The sequence below is a fragment of the Heloderma suspectum genome, chromosome 2 (assembly GCF_057233095.1).
Source record: "Heloderma suspectum isolate Gila_16-S chromosome 2, 16-S_ref, whole genome shotgun sequence".
NCBI lineage: Eukaryota > Metazoa > Chordata > Lepidosauria > Squamata > Helodermatidae > Heloderma > Heloderma suspectum.
The window spans coordinates 392,895,840-392,922,023 of NC_139459.1; the positions used below are offsets into that span (position 1 = coordinate 392,895,840).

The 26,184-nt window shown below is 48.2% G+C and overlaps 1 protein-coding gene across 1 annotated transcript; it reads left to right on the forward strand.

Moving 5' to 3' along the window:
* Positions 1-24,997, forward strand: LOC146356454 (vomeronasal type-2 receptor 26-like). The gene is made up of 7 exons (XM_084830122.1): positions 1-102; positions 1,480-2,274; positions 9,733-9,827; positions 13,932-14,001; positions 17,681-17,902; positions 21,591-21,642; positions 24,081-24,997. Exons 1-7 carry the CDS (start codon positions 1-3, stop codon positions 24,995-24,997), a joined length of 2,253 nt encoding a protein of 750 aa, XP_084686248.1.
* The last annotated feature ends 1,187 nt before the right edge of the window (positions 24,998-26,184 follow it).

Genomic DNA, 26,184 nt, shown 5'->3' on the forward strand with positions numbered 1-26,184 from the left:
ATGGCAGCTGGCTGTATTGTCAGCAATACGGAGCCGGCTGACAGCTCCACGGGATCAACAAGGGCAGGATACGGGTCTGGGCGGTTCTGGAGGGAGGTGGAGGTGAGTGGCGCCATTCTGCCATGGATTCCGGAGGACTGATTCTTTGGAATCCAGCCTCACTGGGGTCCATGCCAGAATTCTCCGCCATCCCTAGTCATAGCCAAGGGCAGCCTTATCCTCCATGTATTTTCACTGAACATCATTATCATCATCTGCAGTTTAGCAGAGGTCAGATACTGGCACATCCTGTCCTTCCTGTTTGCCATTCATGAGATCAGTCAGAATCCCGGGCTCCTGCCTAACATCACCCTGGGCTACAACATTTATGAGACCCATTTCCATGGAAGATTGACCTCTGATGCCATGCTGGACCTGCTTGCCGGTGGAGCAACCAACGTTCCAAACTACAACTGTGGAGGACAGAATAACCTGCTGGCCATTCTGGAAGGGGCAGAATCTGACACCTCCATCCAGATTTCAACCATGTCGGATATCTACAAGATCCCACAGGTATGGCGGTAGGAAGTAGGTGAACAACCTCCAGGAAGAAGAGCCGGTACCATCCTGGTCTCTGCTGGTGCTGACAGGGTGGGCCTCCCTAAAGCACTAGTGAGAAGGGAGGGAGGGAGTTGTTCTACCACCCTGCAGTGAAGGGAGGGATGAGAGGTTTGTCATTCTGAACGCCAGCCTAGCTAAAGAGGCTGCCCCCATCCCTTACGTCCACTTCAGCCTGAGCCAGGGGACTCTCAGGCTGTGCAGGACACCCTTGAGACTAAGGGAATAAGGGGTTCAACTATCACACCCTGTCTCCAAGCCTGAAATTTTAAACTGTAGCAACAACTGAGAGGAAAGCTCTTGAATCTTAACTGGAACAAAACCCATTCATTCTGTGGAGAGAGGTGATAGTTTACTGGCTAAGGGAAAGGCGAGAGGAGCAATGCACAGCAGAACAGAGCAGGCTTTGAAAATGACTCTTGGAGGTAGATAGATAGATAGATAGATTAGATAGATAGATAGATAGATAGATAGATAGATAGATAGATAGATAGATAGATAGATAACAAAGGTACCCAAACCTGCCCTTTACCAAGGCGTGGGTCTTCCAATAGGTCAGGGCCCAGTCTGATCCTGGGTGTTACTTGGATGCCACAGGGGTTGCAATGTCCTTATTTTTTTATTTCTTTCTTTTCCATACCTCCCCATGGCTGAAGCTTTCTGGGGGGCCCACCGATTTAAATCTCTGGCAAATCAGCCAAAGAGTAGCTACACTGCAAATGGCCCTTGAGACGTTTTGGTACTTCTCCTGCCCACCGCATGCATCACAGACCCATCGAAATGACCGGCCCTTAGTTGGATATCAACAATCTCAGGTGAATAAGTATCTAAACTTTATGCTGAAAACAAAACAAAACACCGGTCTCCTCCTTTCCTCAGTAGATCAGTTATGGCTTTGCTGCTCACCCTCTGAATGCCAAAACTCAGTTCCCTTTTATCTACCGGATGGCCCCAAAGGAAGAAGCCCAGTACCCGGGGGTCGTCCAACTGCTCCTGTATTTTGGATGGACCTGGATTGGTCTCTTTGCTCCAGACAATGACAATGGAGAGAGGTTCCTGAGTGCTTTGACCCCCCTGTTGCTGAGCAGTGGGATTTGCATTGCCTTCTCAAGAAGACTACCACAGATGTTTCTACAGGAAACGTTCCATCAGGAAGTACCCTCTGTCTGGAGTACACAAGTCACTGTATTGCTTTACTACCAAGACTCTTTCAACCCAGTTGTTCCAGTGATTGTATCACATGAAACTGGGACAAAAGTCTGGATCGGAACAGCTCCTCAGGACATTAACATGTACCTTTACCATGTGTCTCATGAGTTCAAGTACTTGCATGGCTCATTCTCCTTCGCAATGAAGACCAAAAAAAGAACAAAATATGACTACTATCTACCATATTCCTCTTCTCTTGGAGATTTTTTTGGTAAAGCATTTCATTGTTTCTATTCCACGTATGCCTTGCCCATAAAAGGCTGGACAAAATGCTTAGAGAGAGAGAAACTGGAGACGCTGCCCTGGGAGGAGGAAGAGAGAGCCCTGTCTCAAGATGGCTACAGTACATACAACAGTGTGCAAGCTGTGGCCCATGCCTTAGATGCGGCATATTCCTCAAGATCAAAGCGGATATTGAGGGTGGGTGGAGGAGACTGGCTGGAACGTGGAACCCTGCAGCCATGGCAGGTATTGCTCTTTATTTTCACTGCACTTCCACAGCATATAGTAGCCCATGGTTGAACTCTGAAATCATTATCCTGGATCCAGACTCAAATATAGTAGTGAGGTCAAATTTTGCCCAATTCTGAGGTAAACCTAGTTTGTGGGGCTCCTGGTAGAGGTTTATAATTTTGCCCACTACGGTGACATCAGAAGAATCCCGTATCCAGTGGTTGATCCCTGGTGTCCTGAGAGAGATCCATCCTTCTTAGTTACCAAATTATCAAATTTGTCTCTGCTGAGTCCCATTCCACTAAGGATGGACGAAAGTCCCTTACCTGGTCCCGCAGCTTTTTTCGGGGTGGGGGGGAGGCACTTCGTTTCTCCCCCCGAAAATTCTTGGTGGGTGAGGAGGCGCCCCGCCCCTTCCCGCCAAAATTCTGGCCTGGGGGGAGGCGCCCCATCCCTCCCTGCCGAAGTTCTGGCCGGGTGGGAGCACCCCATCTCCCCGGCTGCGAAAGAAAAAAGTAAAGTGTAAAAAAAAAACAAAAACGTGATAGGCTACGTAAAGATTTACGTACACAAATGGCGGTGCCCATGGGCGCCGCCGTTTGTGTTCCTTATTTGGGCACGGGTAGTCTACATAAAGATTTATGTAGACTACGGCGAAAATAAGGGCAATGCAAATAGCGCCGCCATTTGCGAACGTGCTTTTTTTCCCCCCAAAGTCAGCCGTGATAGGCTACGTAATTCTTTATGTAGCCTATTACGGCTGACTTTGAAAATCTAGCCGTGATAGGCTACGTAAATCTTTTCGTAGCCTATCACTTTTTTTTTTTTTTACACTTTATTTGGAAATGGCGGCACCGAACCGCCGTCGAACCGCCACCGGGACCCGCTGCCGCGAAGGACATTTGGCCACAGTAAGTCCCATCCTGGGGGGGCAGGGGGCTGTCGGAGTATTTCCCCACCTATTTCAGGGGGCCAAATGCATTGGGATTCGGCCTCCCGGAGATTCGTGGAGAAATTCTCCGACATCCCTACATTCCACAGGATCGCCCTGCCACCACTTGAGGTAGGGCCTATCTTCCCAGGACTTGTCTCAGACAGGGGATCTCTCTCTGTCTCTGCCTCCCCTGTTCTATCTCCTGGCTGAGGTAACGCTTGGGACAGAAGCCAGAGCTGTGTTATATTATTGCTCTGCTATTGAGTTCTGCTCAAGTCTGCTCCTAGTAAAACCTGGGGCCTCAGTCTGGATGTCTGAGTAGCTGCACATCTGCCCACCCCCAACACACAAATGCCTGTTACGGTGAAACAACATATTTCAGCTAAAACCCTATCTCTCCTCTCTAGTATACAAAGAGAACAGAACTTTTCTGTTCCATATCATTGTGTTTAGATTTATGTATTTTGAATGGCAACAAGTTTACCATGGATTTATTCTTCCTGTGCTGAGTGTTACACAGACTCCTTCAGATCAGTGCTTGCTACTTCTTTGGGAGAGTTTCTTCCCCCCTGATAAAAACTGTTTGGTGCAACATTGAGCTGATTCAATGTGGAGCAACAGCACATCCAGGTCGCTCGTGACAGATGACACTGTCGCCAAACTGCAGCAACCCTGCTGCCTCCTTGTGGAAAAGGCACATTTTAAGAAAGTCCTTTCAGTGACTCTTTCTTCCTTAAACACATCACTCATGCGATCCTGCGGCAAAGTGCCCCATCCCCTCGCCCCTGACTTCCCAGGCAGGCCTGCTTTTGTGCCCTGGATGTGACCTGGCAGCAATCTGGCCAAAGAGTGGGGCCACCCCTCCCCCTCCCTCCCTCTTTTTCCCATTGACAGTAATGCAGCTGCTCCTTTCCAGGCATTCACAGTAGCGGAAAAGCTGCTTTCCCCATTCACAGCTCTTAGCCATTCTGTCCCTCCAGAACAGCACAGTAGAGCTGCTTCAAGCATCCGCAATATCCCAATAGTGATGGGCAGAAGAGAGGTGTGGGGGAAACTACAGGTGCTCAATATAGTGCTTCCATTAAACTTCCCCGAGCAGGGGAAGCGGGACCAGGAAAGCGGGTCATGTCCATTCCACTTGCTTCATGTGCCGCAGAGGGACCAAAATCAGGATATGACCAGTAAGTGCTTTTCATTCTATTTCCATGTAAATTGGGCCCTGGGCTAGATGTTTTGGGTCATGGATAAAAAAGGTAAAAGGTAAAGGTGTCCCCAGCCAGTCGTGTCCGACTCTAGGGTGCGGTGCTCATCGCCGTTTCTAAGCCGAAGAGCCAGCGCTGTCCGAAGACGCTTCCGTGGTCATGTGGCTGGCATGACTGAACACCGAGGTGCACGGAACGCTGTTACCTTTCCCACCGAGGCAGTACCTATTTATCTACTTGCAATTTCTTGCTTTCGAACTGCTAGGTTGGCAGGAGCTGGGACTGAAGACGGGAGCTCACTCCGTCACGCAGCACTCGGGTCTCAAACTGCTGTCCTGCAGGCCTTCCTGTCTGCAGTTCAGCGTCTTAACCACTAAGCCACCGTGGCCCTTATCTTTAAAAAGGGTCATGGATAGCTTTCAATAAAGGACTTTCCCAGGTTATACTTCCTTTCTACTTTCTTTTATTTCTTTTTCAATTTCATTTCCCATGAGGATCAGACTTCACCACTGTATTTTACCTCCAGTGTCACAGCTTCCTCCAGTACCAGAGAAAGGGAGTCTATGTACACCCATTGCTGGGGAACATGGCTGGGAGGGTTCCGGTGTCCTCATATCCTCTTCATGGGTATCCCATTGGGGCAGCTGGTTGGCCACTGTGGGAACAGAATGCTGGACTAGATGGACCTTGCTGGTCTGATCCAGCAGGGCTCTTCTTAGGTTCTTATATTTTTATGGCCCACCCTGTGAAGGAAACCCCTCAGAGGGGATCCCCACTGCTCCCTCCAATCTCTGAGAGGTGGGGGGACTTGCTGGCAAACGGGGGGAGAGAGTGTCCCCCCCCAGCACAGACACACATTGGTGACTCACAGCCTCTGCCACCTCCCAACCCCACCGCTATCTCCAGTCTCAAAGTTGTGATGCCAGCAGAGGTGTGGGGGAGGGCTGGGATTTCTTCCTGATGAGTGGAGACACAGTTCTGTGCCTCCTTCTAGCATGAAGAAATAAAGGGGGGGTGACTTCCAGTTGGAACCGATGTCGTTCTGGCAACTTCCCACGGGTTCCCCCATGGGTGCTTTCTCAAACAGCTTTTTAAAAGGTTGAAAAACCTTTTCATCTCCCCCCTGGAATCAAAGGGTGGCAAGGCGGAATCTGGACAACATCTTGGAGAAAAGTGCCCCCCTCAAGATAGCAGGGGGGCTGGATTCCAGGATTATCTCCCCAGACCTTTACCAAAGAAAAAAGCTGTGATGAGACTCCTATTTCATAGCAGAAAACAGGTCTGACGTGCTCTATAGTAATATATGCTTCAAGAAATATCAACAACTCTTGTGGGATGATTTAAGAAATATTAACAACACCTGAGAACATCTGAGGACCAGTAAGATCTGTTTGAGAGAATCATGAATGCACTGAGGAGAAGAAAGGGGATGGCTTCACTGCCAACTCCCCCCGTATCTCCTGTGTCAAAAGTTTTGAAAACAGATGACTTAGGGGAATTAATTACTCTGATAAAGACTTTATCTTCACAATTTACGGAGCAAGCCAGAAGGCTGGATTTAATCCAAAATTCCATCACCACCTTTCAAGGAGCCCTCAATTAAATTAATGAGTCATGGCAAAAAATGGAGACGAGAATTATTGAGCTAGAAGACCGAGTAGCAACAAATGAAACTTCGACACAAATTTGTTTTAAAAATACCTCTGACAGAATTTCTCAACTAGAGGCCTTCACAAGAAGATCCAATGTATGTATTATTGGGATTAAAAGTCTGTCTAATGATGTAAAATTGCCTATTTTTGTGGATAAACATTTGCATGAGATACTCCCTAAGCCATCTGATTAGTTACTTGATATTGAGCAGGCATTTCATGTGTCAAATGCGAAAGGGACTGACTATACCATCATAGTCCAATTTGCAAAAGTCTCCACAAAGAATTATATCCTGCGTTTGGCAAGAGAGGGCGGAAGCCTTTCCTGGAAACAAGATAAAGTCATGTTATTTCCAGATTACATCAAAGAGGTGGTGAATAAAAGAAGGCAAATTATCAAAGCAAAACATATGGCAAAACAAATGAAATTACAATATTACTTAAAATATCCTGCTACACTGTGTATCATGTCTGAAGGTCAGATGAAGAAGTTTCTAAATCATGAAATGGTGGAGGCATGGTTGAATGTAAAAATGAATGAGATTTCTGTCACAGCGCCATGAACTGGAGTCTTTAAACAAGCTTTGTGAACTGTGTTTAGTCTACATGATCCAGGCTAGGTCAGAAGATAAATGATTTTATATATATATATATATATATATATATATATATATATGTGTGTGTATATATTCATTTATTCTCTTTCGTCTTTGTTTTTTCTTGCTTTTCTTTATATTTTTGATTTCAAAATAGATGTGGTATGCTGTATTTAAATTAATTGTTTGAGGGTACAATGTGTACTCATACATCAAATATAAAATATAAAATATATTACTGATCGTTGAGGGTTTATTTTTTATTATTGTATAACACTATATTCCTCTATTATGGTCATTATTCATCATCATCATCTAGGCTACTGGTAATGAACTCTAGACCTTTTTCTTGGATATAAGATTGATGATATGATACTGAAATGTAAGGTTGTTTATTAAACTGTAAGGTTGTTAAGGTTATATATATAGTTTGTAAAATAGAATGGCATCAGAGGCTGGGGGGGTATTGGAGTTTAAATTTAATTCTTTAAGGAGGAGGGAGAGGAAGAGGGGGGAAGGGGAAAGAATCTTCTTCCTTTTTCTTCACCTCCTTTCCTCCTCGCTTTGCCTTTTCCCATTTTTCTTCTACTTTCTTTTTCCTTCTCTTTTTGTTATTATGGTGTCCTCATCAGAATATTGTATTGTTGGGAAATTCTAGTATTGATCCGGTTGTTGGTATGTTTGCTATTGTCTATTTCATTTATAAAGATAAAATAAATAAAAATATACATTTTAAAAAAGAGAGATAAAGGGGTGGGTGTCATCAGGGGGAGTGCCAAACCCTGGGAATCATCCAGCCCATGATCTGTGGTGGTGGGAGGCAATCTCCCCACCACCACTCCAAAACACTTCAGCACCCCTACTCTAATTGGTATTAGAAGGAATTAGGGATGGACGAAAGTCCCTTACCTGGGCCCACAGCATTTTCGGGGAGGTGAGGCGCTCTGTTTCTCCCCCTGAAATTCTTGGTGGGTGGGGAGGTGCCCTGCCCCTCCCTGCCAAAAATCTGGCCGGGGGGGAGGCAACCCATCCCTTCCCGCCGAAGTTCTGGCCGGCCGTGCAAGAAAAAAGGAAAGTAAAAAAAAGAAAGAAAGTGATAGGCTACGTAAATCTACGTGAAGCATTGCCCTTATTTTCACTGTCGTCTATGTAAATCTTTACGTAGACTACTTGTGCCCAAATAAGGAACGCAAATGGCGGCGCCCATGGGCTAGGGATGGACGAAAGTCCCTTCCCTGTCCTCAAAGCTTGCTTCGTGGTGGGGGGGAGGTGCTTCGGTTCTCCCCCCGAAGTTCATGCGAGGGGGGGAGGAGCCCCGCCTCGCCCAGCCGAAATTCAGGCTGGGGGGGAGGCGCCCCATCCCTCACCGGCGAAATTCAGGTTGGGTAGAAGCGTCCCATCTACCCGGCCGCAAAAAAAAAGTAAAAAAGACAAAGAACAAACACCCCCCTGATAGGCTATGTAACGATTAACGTAGCCTATAATAACTAGATTTCCAAAGTCAGCCGTGATAGGCTACGTCAATCGTAAAGTAGCCTATCACAGGTGACTTGGAAAAAAAAAAGTGCGTACGCAAATGGCGGCCCCCATAGGGTGCCGCCATTTGTGTTCATTATTTGGTCCCTGTAGTCTACGTAAAGATTTACGTAGACTACAGGGACCAAATAAGGAATGCAAATGGCGGCGCCCTATGGGGGCCACCATTTGCGTACGCACTTTTTTTTTCAAAGTCACCCGTGATAGGCTACGTGATGATTAACGTAGCCTAGCATGGCTGACTTTGGAGATCTAGCCGTGATAGGCTACGTTAATCATTACGTAGCCTATCACGGGGTTTTGTTGTTATTTTTAATTTCCTTTTAATGGCGGTGGCGGCAGCCGGTCGAAAGACCGGCTGGCGCCTCGGCCCCTGACGCAGACCCGACGAACCGCCGCCAGGACCCACCACTGGGAGGGACATTCGTGAAAGGAAAGTCCCATCCCGGGGGGGGTGGGGGGGCAGAGAATTTCACCACCGATTTTGGGGGGTCGGATGCATTGGCACTCGGCCCCCCACAGTTTCGGGGAGAAATTCTCCCCCAGCCCTACCATGGGCGCCGCCATTTGCGTACGTGCTTCTTCTTTTTTTTTTTTCCCAAAGTCAGCCGTGATAGGCTACGTAAATCTTTACGTAGCCTATCATTTTTGTTTGTTTGTTTTACTTTACTTGGAAATGGCGGCGGCGGCAGCCGGTCAGAAGACCGGCCGTTGCTGCCGCCGCACGGCCGCCACACCGCTGCTGGGACCCACTGCCACCAGGGACATTCGCACGAGGTAAGTCCCATCCCGGGGGGGCGGGGGGGTGTCGGAGAATTTCCCCACCAGTTTCGGGGGGCTGAATGTGTTGGCATTCGGCCTCCCGGAGATTTGTGGAGAAATTCTCCGACATCGCTAAAAGGAATGCTGATGCTGAGCCCAGGGATGTGAGAACTTCCCGTTGTTTGCTTCTCCTCACCTTCGTCGAAGCACACAAGTGATCTGCGATCACTGTCAATCGTCCCTCGAACTCTTTGCCTCTTTGGTGGTTCTTTTTTGATTCAGGAACCTATATGTGCAAAAGAGGGCATGTTCCCACGCAGAGACTCAAATTTGCACACTTTTAAATCCCCTAAATGCGGACTTTCAACTACATCTGCACAACATTTCAATTCAGTATTGCTCAATCATCTGTTCGCCATTGCATTGCAATGATTTCCTGGAGGAGGGAACATGAGGTGTGTTCAGTTGTTCCTGCCATGTGCTTTAGCCTGCCCTTCTGACACAGATAGCTCCCTCCTCCCAGCAAAAAGAAGCTGGTAGGGTCCCATGTTTCCCATCCAACAATGATCTTCCATATAGTGAATGAATTCGACCTTTTTTTTTCCTTCTGGAAGCCATTAGCATGATGACTCATTCCATTCACCGAAGTTATGCCCAAACACACACAGGAAGACAAGCTGGAGTACTTTCAAATTGTTATGCAGACATTCAGGACGAAGGGCCATTCAGTGATTCACTCAGGAAAAAGGTGCTTGCGGTGCTCTTCTCTTTCTCTATTCCCGTCTCTTCAGCCTCCACAACAGGTCCTCCTGGATCTCTCTGTGGCTACAATTGCTAATTCCCGCAAAACAAAACTCGTTCGACTGGGCAATGGGGAAAAGCCCTGGTAAATCAGGGATATTTGGAGGGAGCTCAGAGAGGAAAATGAAGGGGGGTAGTCTACAAGAAAAAAATATGGTTTTGACCGCAATGTTTGCATCATGATTTTGCCAACCATTCAATGATTAAATCTGAGATGACCCACAGACAGGGAAACCCCAGGACCCCATCCCCCAAGCAGAAAGAATAAGCTGGTGATGTGTGTTGTGATGCAGAAATTGAGGGAAATGGCCCATTTCCATCTTACTGAAACTCAGTCTGAAGCTCTCTCTTGTAAGAGACGATGAGTGAAATCTTTCCATTAAGATAAGATCTGGTGATATTTCTACCTGGCCCAATGCTGGCATCTAATCCGAGGGACACAACTTACCTGTAATAGCAGGCATGCAATGTTCTCATTATATGATTTTTCTAAATTATTATTTTGCATCCTTATAAATCGTATCTGTGATTGGTTTAATGGTGCACTATTTCCCATCTAAAAACTAAGTCTTCCCTTCCTTAGTTTTTTCCATCTCCCCTTCATGGATCACTGCCTTGTTGTGGTGAAGGGGCTTGCGTAACTCAGTGAAGCCATAAGCTACGCTGTGCAGGGCCACCCAAGATGGACAGGTCATGGCGGAGAGTTCTGACAAAATGTGGTCCACTGGAGAAGGAAATGGCAGCAACCCACTCCAGTATTCTTGCCAAAAAAACCCCCATGGAACATATCACAAGGCTAAAAGAGATGATGCCGGAAGATGAGACCCTCAGGTCGGAAGGTGTCCAATATACTACTGGGGAAGAGCAGAGGGTATTTCCAAGTAGCGCCAGAAAGAGTGAAGCGGCTGGGCCAAAGCCAAAAGGACAGTCAGCTGTGGATGTGTCTGGTGGTGAAAAGAAAATCCGATGCTGTAAAGAACAATATTGTTTAGGAACCTGGAATGTCAGATCAATGAATCAAGGTAAGCTGGAGGTGGTCAAACATGAGATGGCAAGATTGAACATCGACATCTTGGGAATCAGCGAACTAAAATGGACAGGCATGGGCGAATTTAATTCAGGTGACCATCATATCTACTACTGTGAGCAAGAATCCCTTAGAAGAAATGGAGTAGCACTCATAGTCAACAAAAGGGTGGGAAAAGCAGTCCTGGGGTACAATCTTAAAAATGATAGAATGATTTCAGTACGAATACAAGGCAAACCATTCAACATTACGGTAATTCAAGTCTATGCCCCAACCACCGATGCCGAAGAAGCTGAGGTTGATTGGTTCTATGAAGACCTACAACACCTTCTAGAATTCACACCAAAAAAAGATGTCCTCTTCATCATAGGGGATTAGAATGCTAAAGTAGGAAGTCAAGAAATCACTGGGATAACAGGCAGGCATGGCCTTGGTGTACAAAATGAAGCAGGACAAAAGCTAATAGAGTTTTGCCAAGAGAACACGCTGATCATAGCAAAAACTCTTTTCCAACAGCACAAGAGATGACTCTACACATGGACATCACCAAATGGTCAATATCGAAATCAGATTGATTATGTCCTTTGCAGCCAAAGATGGAGAAGCTCTATACAGGCAGTCAAAACAAGACCTGGAGCTGACTGTGGCTCAGATCATGAGCTTCTTGTTGCAAAATTTCAGCTTAAATTGAAGAATGTAGGGAAAACCACTAAACCATTCAGATATGACCTAAATCATATCCCTTATGAATATACAGTGGAGGTGAGGAATTGATTTAAGGGATTAGACATGATAGACAGAGTGCCTGAGGAACTATGGATGGAGGTCTGTCACATTGTTCACGAGGCAGCAACGAAATCCATCCCAAAGAAAAAGACATGCAAGAAAGCCAAGTGGCTGTCTGATGAGGCTGTACAAGTAGCTGAGGAAAGAAGGGAAGCGAAAAGCAAGGGAGAAAGGGGAAGATATACCCAACTGAATGCAGAGTTCCAGAGAATAGCAAGGAGAGACAAGAAGGCCTTCTTAAATGAACCATGCAAAGAAATGGAGGAAAACAACAGAACGGGAAAGACTAGAGATCTCTTCAAGAATATTGGAGATCTCAAGGGAACCTTTTGTGCAATTGGGCATGATAAAGGACCAAGAAGGCAGGGACCTCACAGAAGCAGATGAGATTAAGAAGAGGTGGCAAGAATACACAGAAGAACTATACAGGAAAGATCTGAATGTCCCTGATAGCCATGATAGTGCGGTCACTGAACTTGAGCCGGACATCCTCGAGAGTGAAGTCAAGTGGGCCTTAGGAAGCATTAGTAACAACAAAGCTAGGGAGATGACAGTATTCCAGCCGAGCTATTTAAAATCCTAAAAGATGATGCTGTTAAAGTGCTGCATTCAAATATGCCAACAAATGTGGAACACTCAACAATGGCCACAAGACTGGAAAAGGTCAGTTTACATTCCAATTCCAAAGAAGGGCAACGCCAAAGAGTGTTCAAACTACTGCACAATTGCGCTCATTTCACATGCCAGCAAGGTGATGCTCAAAATCCTACAAGCTAGGCTTCAGCAGTATGCGAACCAAGAACTACCAGAAGTACAAGCTGGGTTTCAAAGAGGCAGAGGAACTAGAGATCAAATCGCCAACATTCGCTGCATCATGGAGAAAGCAAGAGAATTCCAGAAAAACCTCTATTTCTGCTTCATTGACTATGCTAAAGCCTTTGATTGTGTGGATAACAACAAACTGTGGCAAATTCTGAAAGAGATGGGAGTACCAGACCACCTTCCCTATCTCCTGAGAAACTTGTACGAGGGTCAAGAAGCAACAATAAGAACCAGACATGGAACAACCGAGTGTTTCAAAATTGGGAAAGGAGTATGACAAGGCTGCATATTGTCACCCTGCTTATTTAACTTATATGCAGAGTACATCATGAGAAGCACTGGGTTGGATGAATCACAGGTCAGAATTCAGATTGCGGGGAGAATTATCAACAACCTCCGATATGCAGATGATACCACCCTAATGGCAGAAAGTGAAGAGGATCTCAAGAGCCTCTTGTTGAGGGTGAAAGAGGAGAGTGCAAAAGCTGGTTTGAAACTCAACATTAACAAAATGAAGATCATGGCATCTGGCCCCATCACTTCCTGGCATATAGAAGGGGAAGAAATGGAAGCAGTGACAGATTTTACTTTCTTGGGCTCCAAGATCACCGCAGACGGTGACTGTAGCCATGAAATTAAAAGACGCTTGCTCCTTGGGAGGAAAGCTATGGCAAACCTAGACAGCATAGTAAGAAGCAGAGACATCACCTTGCCGACAAAGGTCCGTCTAATCAAAGCTATGGTTTTCCCAGTAGTAATGTATGGCTGTGAGAGCTGGACTATAAGGAAGGCTGAGCGCCGAAGAATTGATGCTTTCGAACTGTGGTGCTGGAGAAAACTCTTACGAGTCCCCTGGACTGCAAGGAGGTCAAATCAGTCCATCCTAAAGGAAATCAACCCTGACTGCTCATTGGAAGGACAGATACTGAAGCTGAAGCTGAAATATTTTGGCCACCTAATGCGAAGAGAAAACTCTCTGGAAAAGACCCTGATGCTGGGAAAGACTGAAGGCAAAAGGAGAAGGGGACGGCAGAGGATGAGATGGCTAGATAGCATCACCGATGTAATGAATATGGACTTGGGCACACTCCGGGAGAGAGTGCAGGACAGGAGGGCCTGGCGTGCTATCGTCTATGGGGTCATGAAGAGTCGGATGTGGCTGAACGACTGAACAACAACAACAAATTTCCCATCTAAAAACAAGTCTTCCCTGCGTTATTTATTTATTTTCTTACATCCCACATTTTTTCCTCTTCCAACTAACCCATCCTCTTTATTTAACCTCGCAACAGCCCTGTGAGGTAGGTTAGGTTGAGAGTCAGTGACTGGTCCAAACTCGCCTGGTGAGCTTCTTGGCTGAGTGGGGACTAGAACCCAGATCTCCCGATTCCCAGTCCGACACTCTCGCCACTCTGCCGCACTGGCAACATACTGGCTGTGCATCACTCTCCATTTGAAGGGACAGACCTGGCATAATTGTGCCCCGTCTCCCAAGCAATGCTGGTGGAGATAACAGTGAAGCATTGCATGTGAGGATGCGTGATTGTGCAGCAGGTATCACAAGGTGCCCTTTTTTGCAGAGGCATCTTCCAAGGAATGTCAAAGAACTCTGCGACGGATCTCGGTGAGGCTGAATGCCAGTCCATTCGGGCCCCCGAAATCCTTCGTAGAACGAAGCCCCGCCCCCCAACCCATGAAAGGCACGCGGGATGAAGTCCCTGCCATCCCCAACCAACAAAAGGCGTGCGAAATGGAGCATCTACCTGCTCCCGTCCACGCTGCTTGGCGAATGGCGGCCGTCCTGCGGCCGCCATTCACTTCCTCCTCTTCATAGCCATGATAGGCTACGTAAATATTTACATAGCCTATCACGGCTAATGCAAGGACACCATTTGCATCCCTGCAGAGGCTGTGATAGGCTACATAAGTAGTTATGTAGCCTCTCACGGTGTGTGGGGGGGAACCCAGCATATGCAAATGGTGGCGGCTACCGCCATTTGCGTATGCTGGGGTTTTTCCCCCTGCCGTGATAGGCCACATAAATATTTATGTAGCCTATCACGACTCAATACAGGGACGCGAATGGCGGTGGCTACGGAGCTGGCTGGCGGCTCCGCAGCTTGGCCACGGAGTGCATCCAGCTGGGCAGGATTCCGGGGTGGAGGACCGGATCACCCCCCTATCGAGGATTCCGGGGGGAGGGATGGAGCTCCTCCCCCCCACCGCAGATTGCGCGGCCCAGAGCCAGGTGGGTGTTATGTACATCCCTACATCTTCCCATTTGGAAACCTGTTGCTCGTTCAAAACACTGCATCTATGCCATGCAACAACTATGCAATTTAAAGGTTGTGATCAGCAAGAAAATGAGCAATGTTCATAGTGACACTGAATTCAACAGACTGGAAGGGCGGAAGGCTAAACCAGAGCTGCTCGAACTGGGGCAACAAGTGATCCAAAAAGTGATGTTGGGGTCTGGGGTGTGTGTGTTTGTTTGGGTACACAATCCAGTGCAGGAAAACATGGGGGGGGGGCTATAGACTCTGATGTCAGGGTGCCACTCTGTTGGAGGCAGTGTGGTGTAGTGGCTAGAGTGTTGGACTAGATCAGGAGATATGGGGTCAAGACCCCACCACTACCATTACAATGATCTTTCCATGTACTGAATGATTCTGACCATTTTCTTGTCTTCTGATCAGTTTTCTGATCTGGGCCCTTGCGTGCTTTCTTGTCTTAGAACATGCACAATTATATGCTGGGGTCTGGTCTGGGCATGCGATGGTCAGTCAGTCTTTCTCTGTTCTCATTTATGAAAGAACTCCTTGTCTTTCAGTTTCTTCTACTTGTGAAGGTATTCTCTCAAATGGTGGAGTTACATTCTAAGTTTACTATTTATTTTCCTCTTGGGCTAGCTTGCTCTCATCTCATGTGTGTTGGGCAGGCCCCTGTGTTTCCCAGTTGAGCAATGAACTTTCCATATAGTGAATGAATCCGAGGCTTTTTCATTCTGTTAGCATGATGACTGTTCCTTTGTTTTTCTAATCCTGGGCAGGGCACTTGAGTCTTTTGTTGCCTGACTCGCACATTATCAGACATGGGATTTTTCTGTGCAGGAGCTCCTGTCCTGTCTGCAGAAGAGGGCTTATTGCTTCAGGCTTTACTTTGGAGGATGCTGTTCTTGTAGCTTGCCCTTCTCCACCCCTACTTTTCCTTCTGGGTGTGTGTAGGCTTCAGGCTACATTTGCTAATTCCCCCAGAAGCAAGCTTGAGTCTTTGTAAACCCAGAAAGTGTGCCAAAACTCTTTGAGGAGGGCGCTGGGACTTCACTGGGACAGGCAATGGACTGGGCTATGGGGCTACCCCCTGGTAAATCAGGGATATTTGGAGTAGGGGTGTATGAAACCCCACTTACCTGTGTCCCCAGGGGATCTCTGCCAGGGGGAGAGTCCATCTGTTCCTCCCCCAGGAATCCTCCCCGGCCAGCTGCGCTGCACGGCAAGTCCGCAGAGCCACCATCCGGGGGCCGCCCGCAGCCGGACATCCTTCTGCTTCTGGGTTGTGGCCAGAAATGGCGTCCCATGTAGGGGACGCCATTTGCATCCACAAACCAGATGGCAGACAGCAGTGGCTGGATCCGTACCTGCCAAAGGTAGGTAGGAGCCGCTCCACCAAGACTTTGCAGGGTGGCTTTAGTCCACCAAGACTTTAGTCCATCCCTACATTGAATTCCCAAAATCAAAAGGGCCCTGCCCCTGGCAGCTGCGCCTTTCCTCCAAAAATGAGCACATGGGGTGGGGGGAATGTCCAAAGATGAAGGGTAAGTGCTCAAAATTGCTGCTGGAGCCATTCGCGGGGCAGACGATCGCTGAAAGCTGGGGGGAGGGGCGGGCGAACAGGATCGCCATAGCGCCCGAAGCTTCAAGGAAATCTTCTGACTAGAACAGAGGAGAGTCGGGCGAGGGAAGCTTCATGAACTCCAGTACGGGGGGCCAAACAGGGAGACAGTCATTGAACACAAAGCTGGAAACGAACATTCGCGACATCCCTAGCTGAGCCTGTTCATCACAAGGTCCTGGAGCTGAAAGAGGTAGGGATGTCAGAGAATTTCACCACGAATCTCAGGGAGGACGAATGCCAGCGGCCCCCCGAAATTGGTGGCGAAATGGTCTGCCCCCCCGCCCCCCCTGGGATGGGACTTACTTTGGGTGAATCCTCCTGGCGGCGGCGGTGGCTCCGGTGGCAGTTTGGCGGCGGTTCGGCGGAGGCGGCGGCGGTAGCCGGTATTTCCGACCGGCTGCCACCGCTGCCATTTCCAGTAAAAAAAAAAAAGTGATAGGCTATGTAAAGATTTATGTAGCCTATCACGGCTGAGTAAAAAAACCCAAAACCTGCTATTTGCTTTCCCCTTATTTTCGCCATAGTCTACGTAAATGTTTACGTAGACTAGACGTGCCAAAATAAAGAACGCAAAATAAGGAACGCAAACGCGCGGTTTGTTTGTTTGTTTTTTACTCAGCCATGATAGGCTATGTAAACATTTATGTAGCCTATCATGGCTGACTGCAGGGATGCAAACGACGGTGGCTACAGCGGCGGCCCTTTGCGGGCCCAGCTGGCCAGGATTCGGGGGTGGAGGGATGGAGCGCCTCCCCCACCAGAATTTCGGAGGGGGAGGGACGGAGCACCTCCCCCCCCACGAATCAAATTTCGTTAAAGGTAAGTGACTTTCGTACATCCCTACAAGAGGGGAATCAAGAATGTATCTCAATTTTGACTTTGGAAAAGCAACAGTGTGTCTACAGGCATCTCTACATGTGCAATTTATGGCATGCTTATGACTGGTCACTCCTGGAAGTTTGTGGGTCCCTTACACAATGTCCTCAATGCCCAGAATGTCTCCCACACTTCCCCTATATATCCCACCTTCAAAACAATAGGAGATAAGGTGGAATGAAAACAAAAACAAGGCATATCGCCAGTGCATAATGCTGGTTGTAGTACTAAAGTTTAGCTGATATTGTCACTGAAAATATAGGAAGCCCCAATAAGGCTGCAGAGAAAGGGCATCATCAGTTCCATGTCAAGTGTTGGTCGTCCAAAGAAGCCCATCCTCATTGCATCATGGAAAGGGTGATGATGGGGCTTTCTACTTGAAAGCCCCAATGAGGCTGTGGGATTTTTCCATCATGTAGAAAAGTCTTAGGTGTGCATCAGCTCCAATCCATAGAGTGCAAGTAGAACCCAACTGACATACCTAACATGGCTTCATGTTTCCTAAAAGCTGGTTATTTTCTCTGTCATTCTAGCTTCACATTTTCCTGGAAAAGTTTTACAATGCTTCCATGGACCGACTGTCTTTGGAAGAGAACGGAGAGCTGGCAGCTGACTTTGACCTCGTGAACTGGGTGCAGTTTCCCAATCAGACTCAGGCCAGGGTTACAGTGGGGAGTCTAGAGGGACAGGTGCCGGCTGGCATAAAGCTCACCATTAACCCCAATGCCATGGTGTGGCCCTCTCGGCTTTCGGAGGTGAGGGGAATGTCTGGTTTCATTCAATTGCCTGTGACATCATTTAAGCATGAGTAATTCACTGAATAATGGCTGTACTCTTATCGACACTGATGTGGCAGTAAATCCATTGAGCTTAATGGGGCTGACTTTTGAGCAAACCAGTGCAGAATTGCCCTGTAAAAAGGTGCTTTCTCATAGCACGGTGGGCTGGTCAGACTTCATCTCTCCCCATCTGCCTGTTTTCTGATTCTAATGCAGAGTGAAGGGGAGGTTTTGTAAGGAGGTTTTCTGCATCTGTTCCTTAGAATAATGGCATGATGGCATTCAAGCATTCTGGTCCTGAGTAGGGATGTACAAAAGTCACTTACCTTTCCATGTATTATGTTCATGGGGGGGGAGGCGTTCCGTCCCACCCCCCGGACTCCTCGATGGGGGGAGAAGATCCGTTCCTCCCCCCCGGGAATCCTCGACGGCCGGTTGTGCTCTCTGGTGGCTCTGCAGAGCAGCTGGCCAGGTCCAGGCCAGAGCTGTCCGCAGGCGGATTTCCAGCTGTGGAGGGCTCTGGGTAAAAACAACAACAAAAAAACGCATACGCAAATGGTGGCAGCTACGGCCGCCGCCATTTGCTTTCCTTATTTTTGGCCGTCTTAGTTTACGTAAATATTTACATCGACTATGACGGCGAAAATAAAGGGAACGCAAATAGCTTAGCAGGCGCTATTTGCGTCCCTTTTTGATTCACCATTTTAGCCTATGTAAATATTTGCGTAGGCTAAAGCAGCGAATCAAAAAGGAATGCAAATAAAACCGCCATTTGCGTATGCGTTTTTTTTTTTAACTCAGCCGTAATAGGCTACCTAAATCATTACGTAGCCTATCACGTCTCTGTAAAAAAACCCAAAAAACCTCCAGACTGCAAATGGCAGCGGCGGAGGTCGGTCGGAAGACCAGCTGCCACAGCCGCTGCCACCGCCACCACCAGAGCCGCTGCCCCCCGGAACATCCGCCCCAAGTAAGTCTCGTCCCGGGGGGGATCCGTGTGGGGGCAAGGGGGTGGCAGGCCATTCCGCCACAGATTTTGCGGGGCCGAATGCACTGGCATTCGGCCTCACCGAGATCAGTGGTGGAATTCTCTGACATCCCTAGTCCTGAGCTCCTTGTCCCGGTTGTTCCATGGACATCCAGAAATCTTCCCATAGGAGCAAGGGTTGGAGAGAAAATCCCACTGCCACTTCAGAAAACATACTTCTCTGTGGGGTGTGGGGGTTGGAGTGAATGTCGTCTGACTAGCAGGGGCTGTTCAATAATAACAGTACCTCCCGCCCCCCAGGCTCTCCCTCCCCTTTCTCCTTCAATAGAATCCTGGGAGGTTTCCTCCTATGTCTTCACAGAAATCACTCTTCTTTTCTCTCCCTCCACATCGCATTAATTACTGAACAACAAGCATTATCAGAACACAGTGTTCCCCCATCCTGTTGCAATCCTTTGAAGCTTCAAAGCTTGGAAACATTTAATTCATTGGAATCTCAGTAATTTCAGGAGTACACTTTTCAGGACCAACCCTCATTGAACACAATGGGAGTTACTTCTGAGTAGTCAGACATATGTTTGTGCTGGGAATCACAGGAACCTCTTGACTGGGCTCATGGTGAAAGGCACTCCCCTGGCCAGGGCCAGTATACCCGGCTAGCTTTGCCCTTATTTTCACCATAGTCGAATTTTTTACATAGACTACCCGGGCCCAAATAAGGAACGCAAATGCGTATGAGCTTTTTTTGTGTGTGTATGTACGCGCTTTCCCCCCCCCCCAAAGTTAGCCGTGATAGGCTACGTAGCATTTACGTAGCCTATCATGGCTGACTTTGGAAATCTAGCCGTCATAGGCTACGTTAATCGTTACGTAGCCTATCACGGGTGTGTGGTTTTGTTTTGTTTTTACTTTATTTTGTAATGGTGGCGGCAGCCAGTCGGAAGACCGGCCCCTGCCCCCGCCCCTACCGAAACGCCGCCGGGTCCCTCTGCCGAGAGGGACATTCGCAGGAGGTAAGTCCCATCCGGGGGGGGTGGCGGGGGCTAGCAGAAAATTTCACCGCCAATTTCGGGGGGCCGAATTCATTGGCATTCGGCCTCCCCGAGATTCATGGAGAAATTATCAGAAATTCTCCGCCATCCCTAACATGGTCGTATTTTAGTAGGGATGGACGAACGGGACTTACCTTGTCCCGCAGCTTGCTTCGCAGTGGGGGGAGGCGCTTCGGTTCTCCCCCCAAAGTTCAGTTGAGGGGGGGAGGCACCCCGCCTTGCCCGGACGAAATTCAGGCCGGGGGGGGAGGCTCCCCTTCCCTCGCCGGCGAAAGGCCAGGGAGGAGCGCCCCGTCTCCCCGGCCGCGAAAAAAAAGTAAAAAAACAAACACCCGTGATAGGCTACGTAACAATTTGCATAGCCTATCATGGCTAGATTTCCAAAGTCAGCTGTCATAGGCTACGTAAATCATCACGTAGCCTATCACGGGTGACTTTGGAAAAAAAATAAATAAATAAGGGCAATGCAAATAGCGTTCCCTTATTTTCGCTGTAGTCTACGTAAATCTTTTTTTATTTTTCTACTTTTTTATTTTTTATTTTTCTACCTATCTTTACGTAGACTACCCCTGTCCAAATAAGGAACGCAAATGGCGGCGCCCATGGGGAGCCGCCATTTGCATACGCGCTTTCCCCCCCCTGCAAAGTCACCCGTGATAGGCTACGTGACGATTTACGTAGCCTATCATGGCTGACTTTGGAAATCTAGCCGTGATAGGCTACGTAAATCATCACATAGCCTATCACGGGTGTCTGTTTGTTTGTTTTTTACTGTACTTTTTTATTTTGTAATGGCGGCGGCAGCAGCCGGTTGGGAGACCGGCCGCCGCCCCCGCCTCCGCCGAACCGCCGCCGAACCGCCGCCGGGACCCGCCGTGGAGAGGGACATTGGCCAAAGGTAAGTCCCATCCCGGGGGGGCAGGGGGCTGGCGGAGAATTTCCCCAACAGTTTCGGGGGGCCGAATGCGTCGGCACTCGGCCTCCCGAAGATTCGTGGAGAAATTCTCCGCCATCTCTAGCGTTGCCCTGATTTTCGCCATAGTCTACGTAAATCTTTACATAGACTACCCGGGACCAAATAAGGAACGCAAATGGCGGCACCCATGGGCGCCGCCATTTGTGTGCGTGCTTTTTTTCCCCCCCAAAGTCTCCCATGATAGGCTACGTAACGATTTACGTAGCCTATCATGGCTGACTTTGGAAATCTAGCCGTGATAGGCTACGTAAATCGTTACGTAGCCTATCACGTGTTTGTTTGTTTTTTACTTTATTTTGTAATGGCGGCAGTGGCAGCTGGTCGGAAGACCTGCCGCCACCCCCGCCCCCAACGAACCGCTGCTGAACTACCTCCGGGACCCGCCGCCGAGAGGGACATTTGAGGGAGGTAAGTCCCATCCCGGGGGGGTGGCAGGGGGGTGGTGGAGAATTTCACCGCTAATTTCGGGGGGCCGAATGCGTTGGCATTCGACCTCCCCGAGATTCGTGGAGAAATTCTCTGCCATCCCTATATTTTAGCCTCTTTTCTTATTGTACTGTGGGGCCTTTCACATTCTCTGCCTCCTTGAGTTGACTTATGGAAATAAAGGTGGCATATGACTGTTGAAATCCACAATTGCACCAATAGTGCTTCCCACCGAATAAGAGCCTGGAGTCTCTGGGACCGGAGTTCCTCATGGGTTTGTATCCTTTTCAAAACCACGATTCCTTTCCACAGAGACAAATGCACCTAATAGTTGTTCCTTGATGCTCCTTGTCTTTGTTGCCAGACTGTGCCTCGTTCCAGGTGCGTCGAGAGCTGTCACCCTGGGCATGCCAAGGAGGTCCAGGAAGGAGAGCCGCCTTGCTGCTATGCCTGTGCGCCATGTGCGGAAGGGTCAATCTCCACTCAGGAAGGTGGGTGACCTCAGAGGAAAGGGTGTTCCCTTGGGAAATGGGGACAATATTGGAGCATGGGCAAACATTATATTTATAAGGAGAGGCTCTCTTCCAGTTCTCCCCAGCATCTGAAATTAGGTATGTGGTGACCAGAGGGGGGGGGGCTTTTTGGTCATGGCCCCCTGCTCTTGAAATGGCCTCCCCAAGGAAGTTTGCTTAAAGCATTATCATTTGCTCAGCCATTCCACCATGTAAAATGATTCTGGTTATACTGATGGTTTGACCCACCCTGCTAAATCCCTTGTAGATATGATGATTTTTATTAAGTCTTTCAACTAATTATGAAGAAGCACAAGAAAACAACTGTCGGCCTTGGATCATGTGAGTGTGTCATCACCATGAGAAGAGATTGAAGTGACATAAAAACTGTTCTCATGCAGGAAAGCTCTAAATCCTTACAGAGCATCTCTGGACTCCTGAATCACATGGTTCCAAAGGGACACAGACTTAGGGTGAAGCTTCACCTACTTAACAGAGTGTGAGAATACTAAAAGCCAACCTCTTCACCAAGACAGATTTTTTTTGGGGGGGCACTGGAAATAGACGCACCATCTATGATGTTAGGCAGGCAACCAGAAATGTATTTCAAGGATGCTTCCACCAATTTAATGATTCTGAAACTTAATTACAAAAGAATTAGCCAGATCCAACTAATTGGGTTATTGTAAAGAAAAAAAGTGGGGCGTATTGACATGGGAATGTGAATTTGGAAATAAAACCCAAGATCTGTGTCTATTCAGGACTTTCAGAGGGGTGCCCCATTGCAGACATGCAAGCTGGTACATCAAGATATAGGGTTCATCAGAGGGTGAGTTAAGGTTTTGTGAAAATGGCTATTACTGGCATGGAACTGCCTCACCATGAGGTCTGTCAGAACTAGCCAGGCTGATGATAAGTGTTAAATTGGAAATGATGAGGGCTGAGTTCAAATCCCTCCTCAGAGTGGGGGCTTCCTGACTTGGGCCATTCACAGCCACACAGCCCAACCTTCCTCACAGGGTTGTTGTGAGCATAACATAGGATATTTATTTCATATTATTTTATTTACACACATTGGAATACACCACCATTGACCCTACTGTCAGGGGAGTGTAGAATTTATTTATATTTTTGTACAGTTATTTATTTACTACATTTGTATCCTAGGGTTCCCAAAATTACTCTCTCCCAAACAGGATCAGATCAATAAAAAGAGGGAGGGGGAGAAAGAGGTGAAGAAAAGAAAATTTTGAAGACAAGGAAGGGAAGGGGAGTGGTGGGAAGGGAAAGTTGAGGGAGATCAGTTTTTCAAGATCAACACAACAATCAATTAGCACTTCAACATTGAACGATTTAAATGTAATACATGAATCTTTTTTCTATCATTCCCATCTTATGCTATTCTGTGTTTGCACTGAACTCACTGGTGACATCAAATTTGAACGTGCATATTTGCACGTGCAAAGCCCATCATCTTATCAAAGAGCATCTAGAAGGGATGTCCTCTCCCACTGAGCTTTTGCGTCTCTTCATCCCTACTAAACATTCTCTCTCCCATCTTGCCATCTTTCATCCTTGTAATAAAATAGGTAAGAGTAGGGATGCACAAAAGTCACTTACCTGGTCTCGCAGCTTGCTTCGCGGTGGGGGGAGGCACTTCGCTGCTCCCCCAGAAGTTCAGGCCGGGGGGGAGGCTTCCCGCCTCTCCCAGCCGAAATTCAGGCCGAGGAGGAGGCGCCTCGCCTCGCCCGGCCGCGAAATAAAAAGTTAAAAAAAAAAACGCCCCCGTGACAGGCTACGTGACGATTTACGTAGCCTATCATGGCTGACTTTGCAAATCTAACCGTGATAGGCTACGTTAATCACAAGGGCGTTTTGTTTTTTTTTTACTTTTCTTGGAATGGCGGCGGCGGCAGCCGGTCGAAAGACTGGCTGCCGCCCCTGCCCCTGTCGAAGCCCTGCCGAACCGCCACTGCGACCCACCAACGGGAGCGACATTCAGGAAAGGTAAGTCCCATCCCGGGGGGGCGGGCGGGCGGGAGGGTGCGGAGAATTTCTCCCCAAAACTACTTCGGGGGGCCGAATACGTTGGCACTTGGCCCCCCGAAGTTTCGGGGAGAAATTCTCCCCCATCCCTAGGTAAGAGACTGTTGTGGATGTATATTGATGCTAGTGAAAACGAAGTCACTCTTCTTCTCAGATGCAGACCATTGCAACAAGTGCCCAGCGCATCAACAGCCTAGCCAGGACCAAGATCAATGTGTCCCCAAGATTATAACCTTCCTGTCCTATGAAGAATCCTTGGGGATCACCCTGGCTTCCTTTGCTCTATTATTGTGCTTAACCACGGGATTCGTGTTGGGAATCTTCATTAAATACTTTGAAACTCCTCTAGTCAAAGCCAACAACCGGGACCTCTCCTACCTTCTCCTTGTCTCCCTCTTCATTTCCTTTTCATCCTCCTTCCTATTCATTGGCCAGCCAAGGAAAGCCACCTGCCTTCTCCGACAAACGACCTTCAGCATCATCTTCTCAGTTGCTGTCTCTTCTGTGTTGGCCAAAACGATCACTGTGGTGCTGGCCTTCCTGGCCACGAAGCCAGGGAATGGGGTGAGAAGATGGCTGGGAAAGAGTTTGGCCAATGTCATTGTTCTTGCTTGTTGTAGTGTGCAAGTTATCATCTGCATTGTCTGGCTGGGGATCTCTCCACCCTTCCCTGACTCTGACATGCACTCCCAGCCTGGACAGATCATCCTGCAATGCAACGAAGGATCTGTCACCATGTTTTACACTGCCCTTGGCTACATGGGCTTCCTGGCTGCCATCTGCTTCACGGTGGCTTTCCTCGCCAGGAAGCTGCCTGGGGCTTTCAATGAAGCCAAGCTGATCACCTTCAGCATGCTGGTCTTCTGCAGTGTTTGGGTGTCCTTTGTGCCCACCTACCTGAGCACCAAGGGGAAATACATGGTGGCTGTGCAGGTCTTCTCCATCTTGGCCTCCAGTGCTGGCTTGCTGGGCTGCATCTTTCTTCCCAAATGCTACATTATTTTATGGAGGCCTGATGTGAATACAAAAGAGCATCTCATGATCAAAAGAAATGTTGACACTGAGTGCTAAGAATGGGGAAAGCTTCTTCTCCTGCCAGAATCTTGATCTAAACCATAGTTCCTCTGATGGCAGGAAACTATTCTAGAATGCATGCAGGGCTGGTTAATTTTAGGGATGTCAGAGAATTCTGCTGAGGATTCAAATGAGGCCAGATTCATGAGAATCCAACCTCTGGATTCCATAGCAGAACAACATCACTTACATCCAGCTCTAGAGATATTCATGCGAAGCGGCTCTCTGGTAGTAGGGGCATCAAAGAATTCCACCACGTATCCCAAGGAGGCCGAATTCCAGTGAATTCAGCCCCCTGAAATCTGTGGTGGAGCGAAGCCCCCCACCCCCCACCCCGCGAAAGGCACACGAAACTGAGCACTTACTTGCTGCCGTTCACAGTGCTTTGTGAATGGCGGCCACATCTGCGGCCACCATTCACATTCCCACTTTTGCCATGATATGCTACATATATATGTACGTAGCCTATCATGGCAAAAGACAGGGGCACAAATAGTGGCCACTAGGAATTTGTAAGGGAGCTTGTGTAAAGGCAGTCAGTTGTGATCCTGCATTAAAAATGGAAGCAGAAAACCCCATTTTAAATGCAGGATTGAGGGCAGGTGCATTTTTTAAAAATTCAGTCAGTGGAGGGAGATGTGCTCTGTGACTGGATACTGGTTTTGTGCATCTCCCCTTTAAAAATCATATGAAATTAGGAGGATCCCTTTTTTGATTGTATGTACCCTTGTTTTACCCAGTACCTCCCAAATAGGGATGGCAGAGAAATCTGCCACAAACTCCAGCGATGCTGGATTCTTTAGAAACTGCCCCCCCTGGAGTCCATGGTGGAATGGACTACCCCCCCACACTGCCACTCCCCAAAATCCCCCTGGGACGGACCTAAATCACGGCCACGGGCAGGGACGCAAATGGCGATCGCAGCAGCCCAGCAGCGGATAGCAGTCCCGCTGCGGATGGGCCCGGCTGGCAGCTCCGCAGACTCACCATGGAGCAAGCCAAGCAGGATTCTGGAGGGAGGGATGGAGCACCTCCCCCCCCATGGATGCCGCCAGCCGGAATGGTGAGTGGGGTTCGTACACCCCTACTCCCAATAAATTGGCTCCCTGGGCTAATGGGGGAGTCTTCTTCAGCCAAGCAGGAGAAAGCCTTCAAAGTCTGGATCTCACTGGCTATTTAGGGGA

Bases quoted from the DNA above. Each gene is read 5' to 3' on its own strand.
- LOC146356454 (XM_084830122.1), top strand. From the start codon at position 1: ATGGCAGCTGGCTGTATTGTCAGCAATACGGAGCCGGCTGACAGCTCC. The intron at 103-1,479 runs GTGAGTGGCGCC...TTTCCTCAGTAG, and splicing joins GGTTCTGGAGGGAGGTGGAG to ATCAGTTATGGCTTTGCTGC. The intron at 2,275-9,732 runs GTATTGCTCTTT...CCGTCTCTTCAG, and splicing joins GAACCCTGCAGCCATGGCAG to CCTCCACAACAGGTCCTCCT.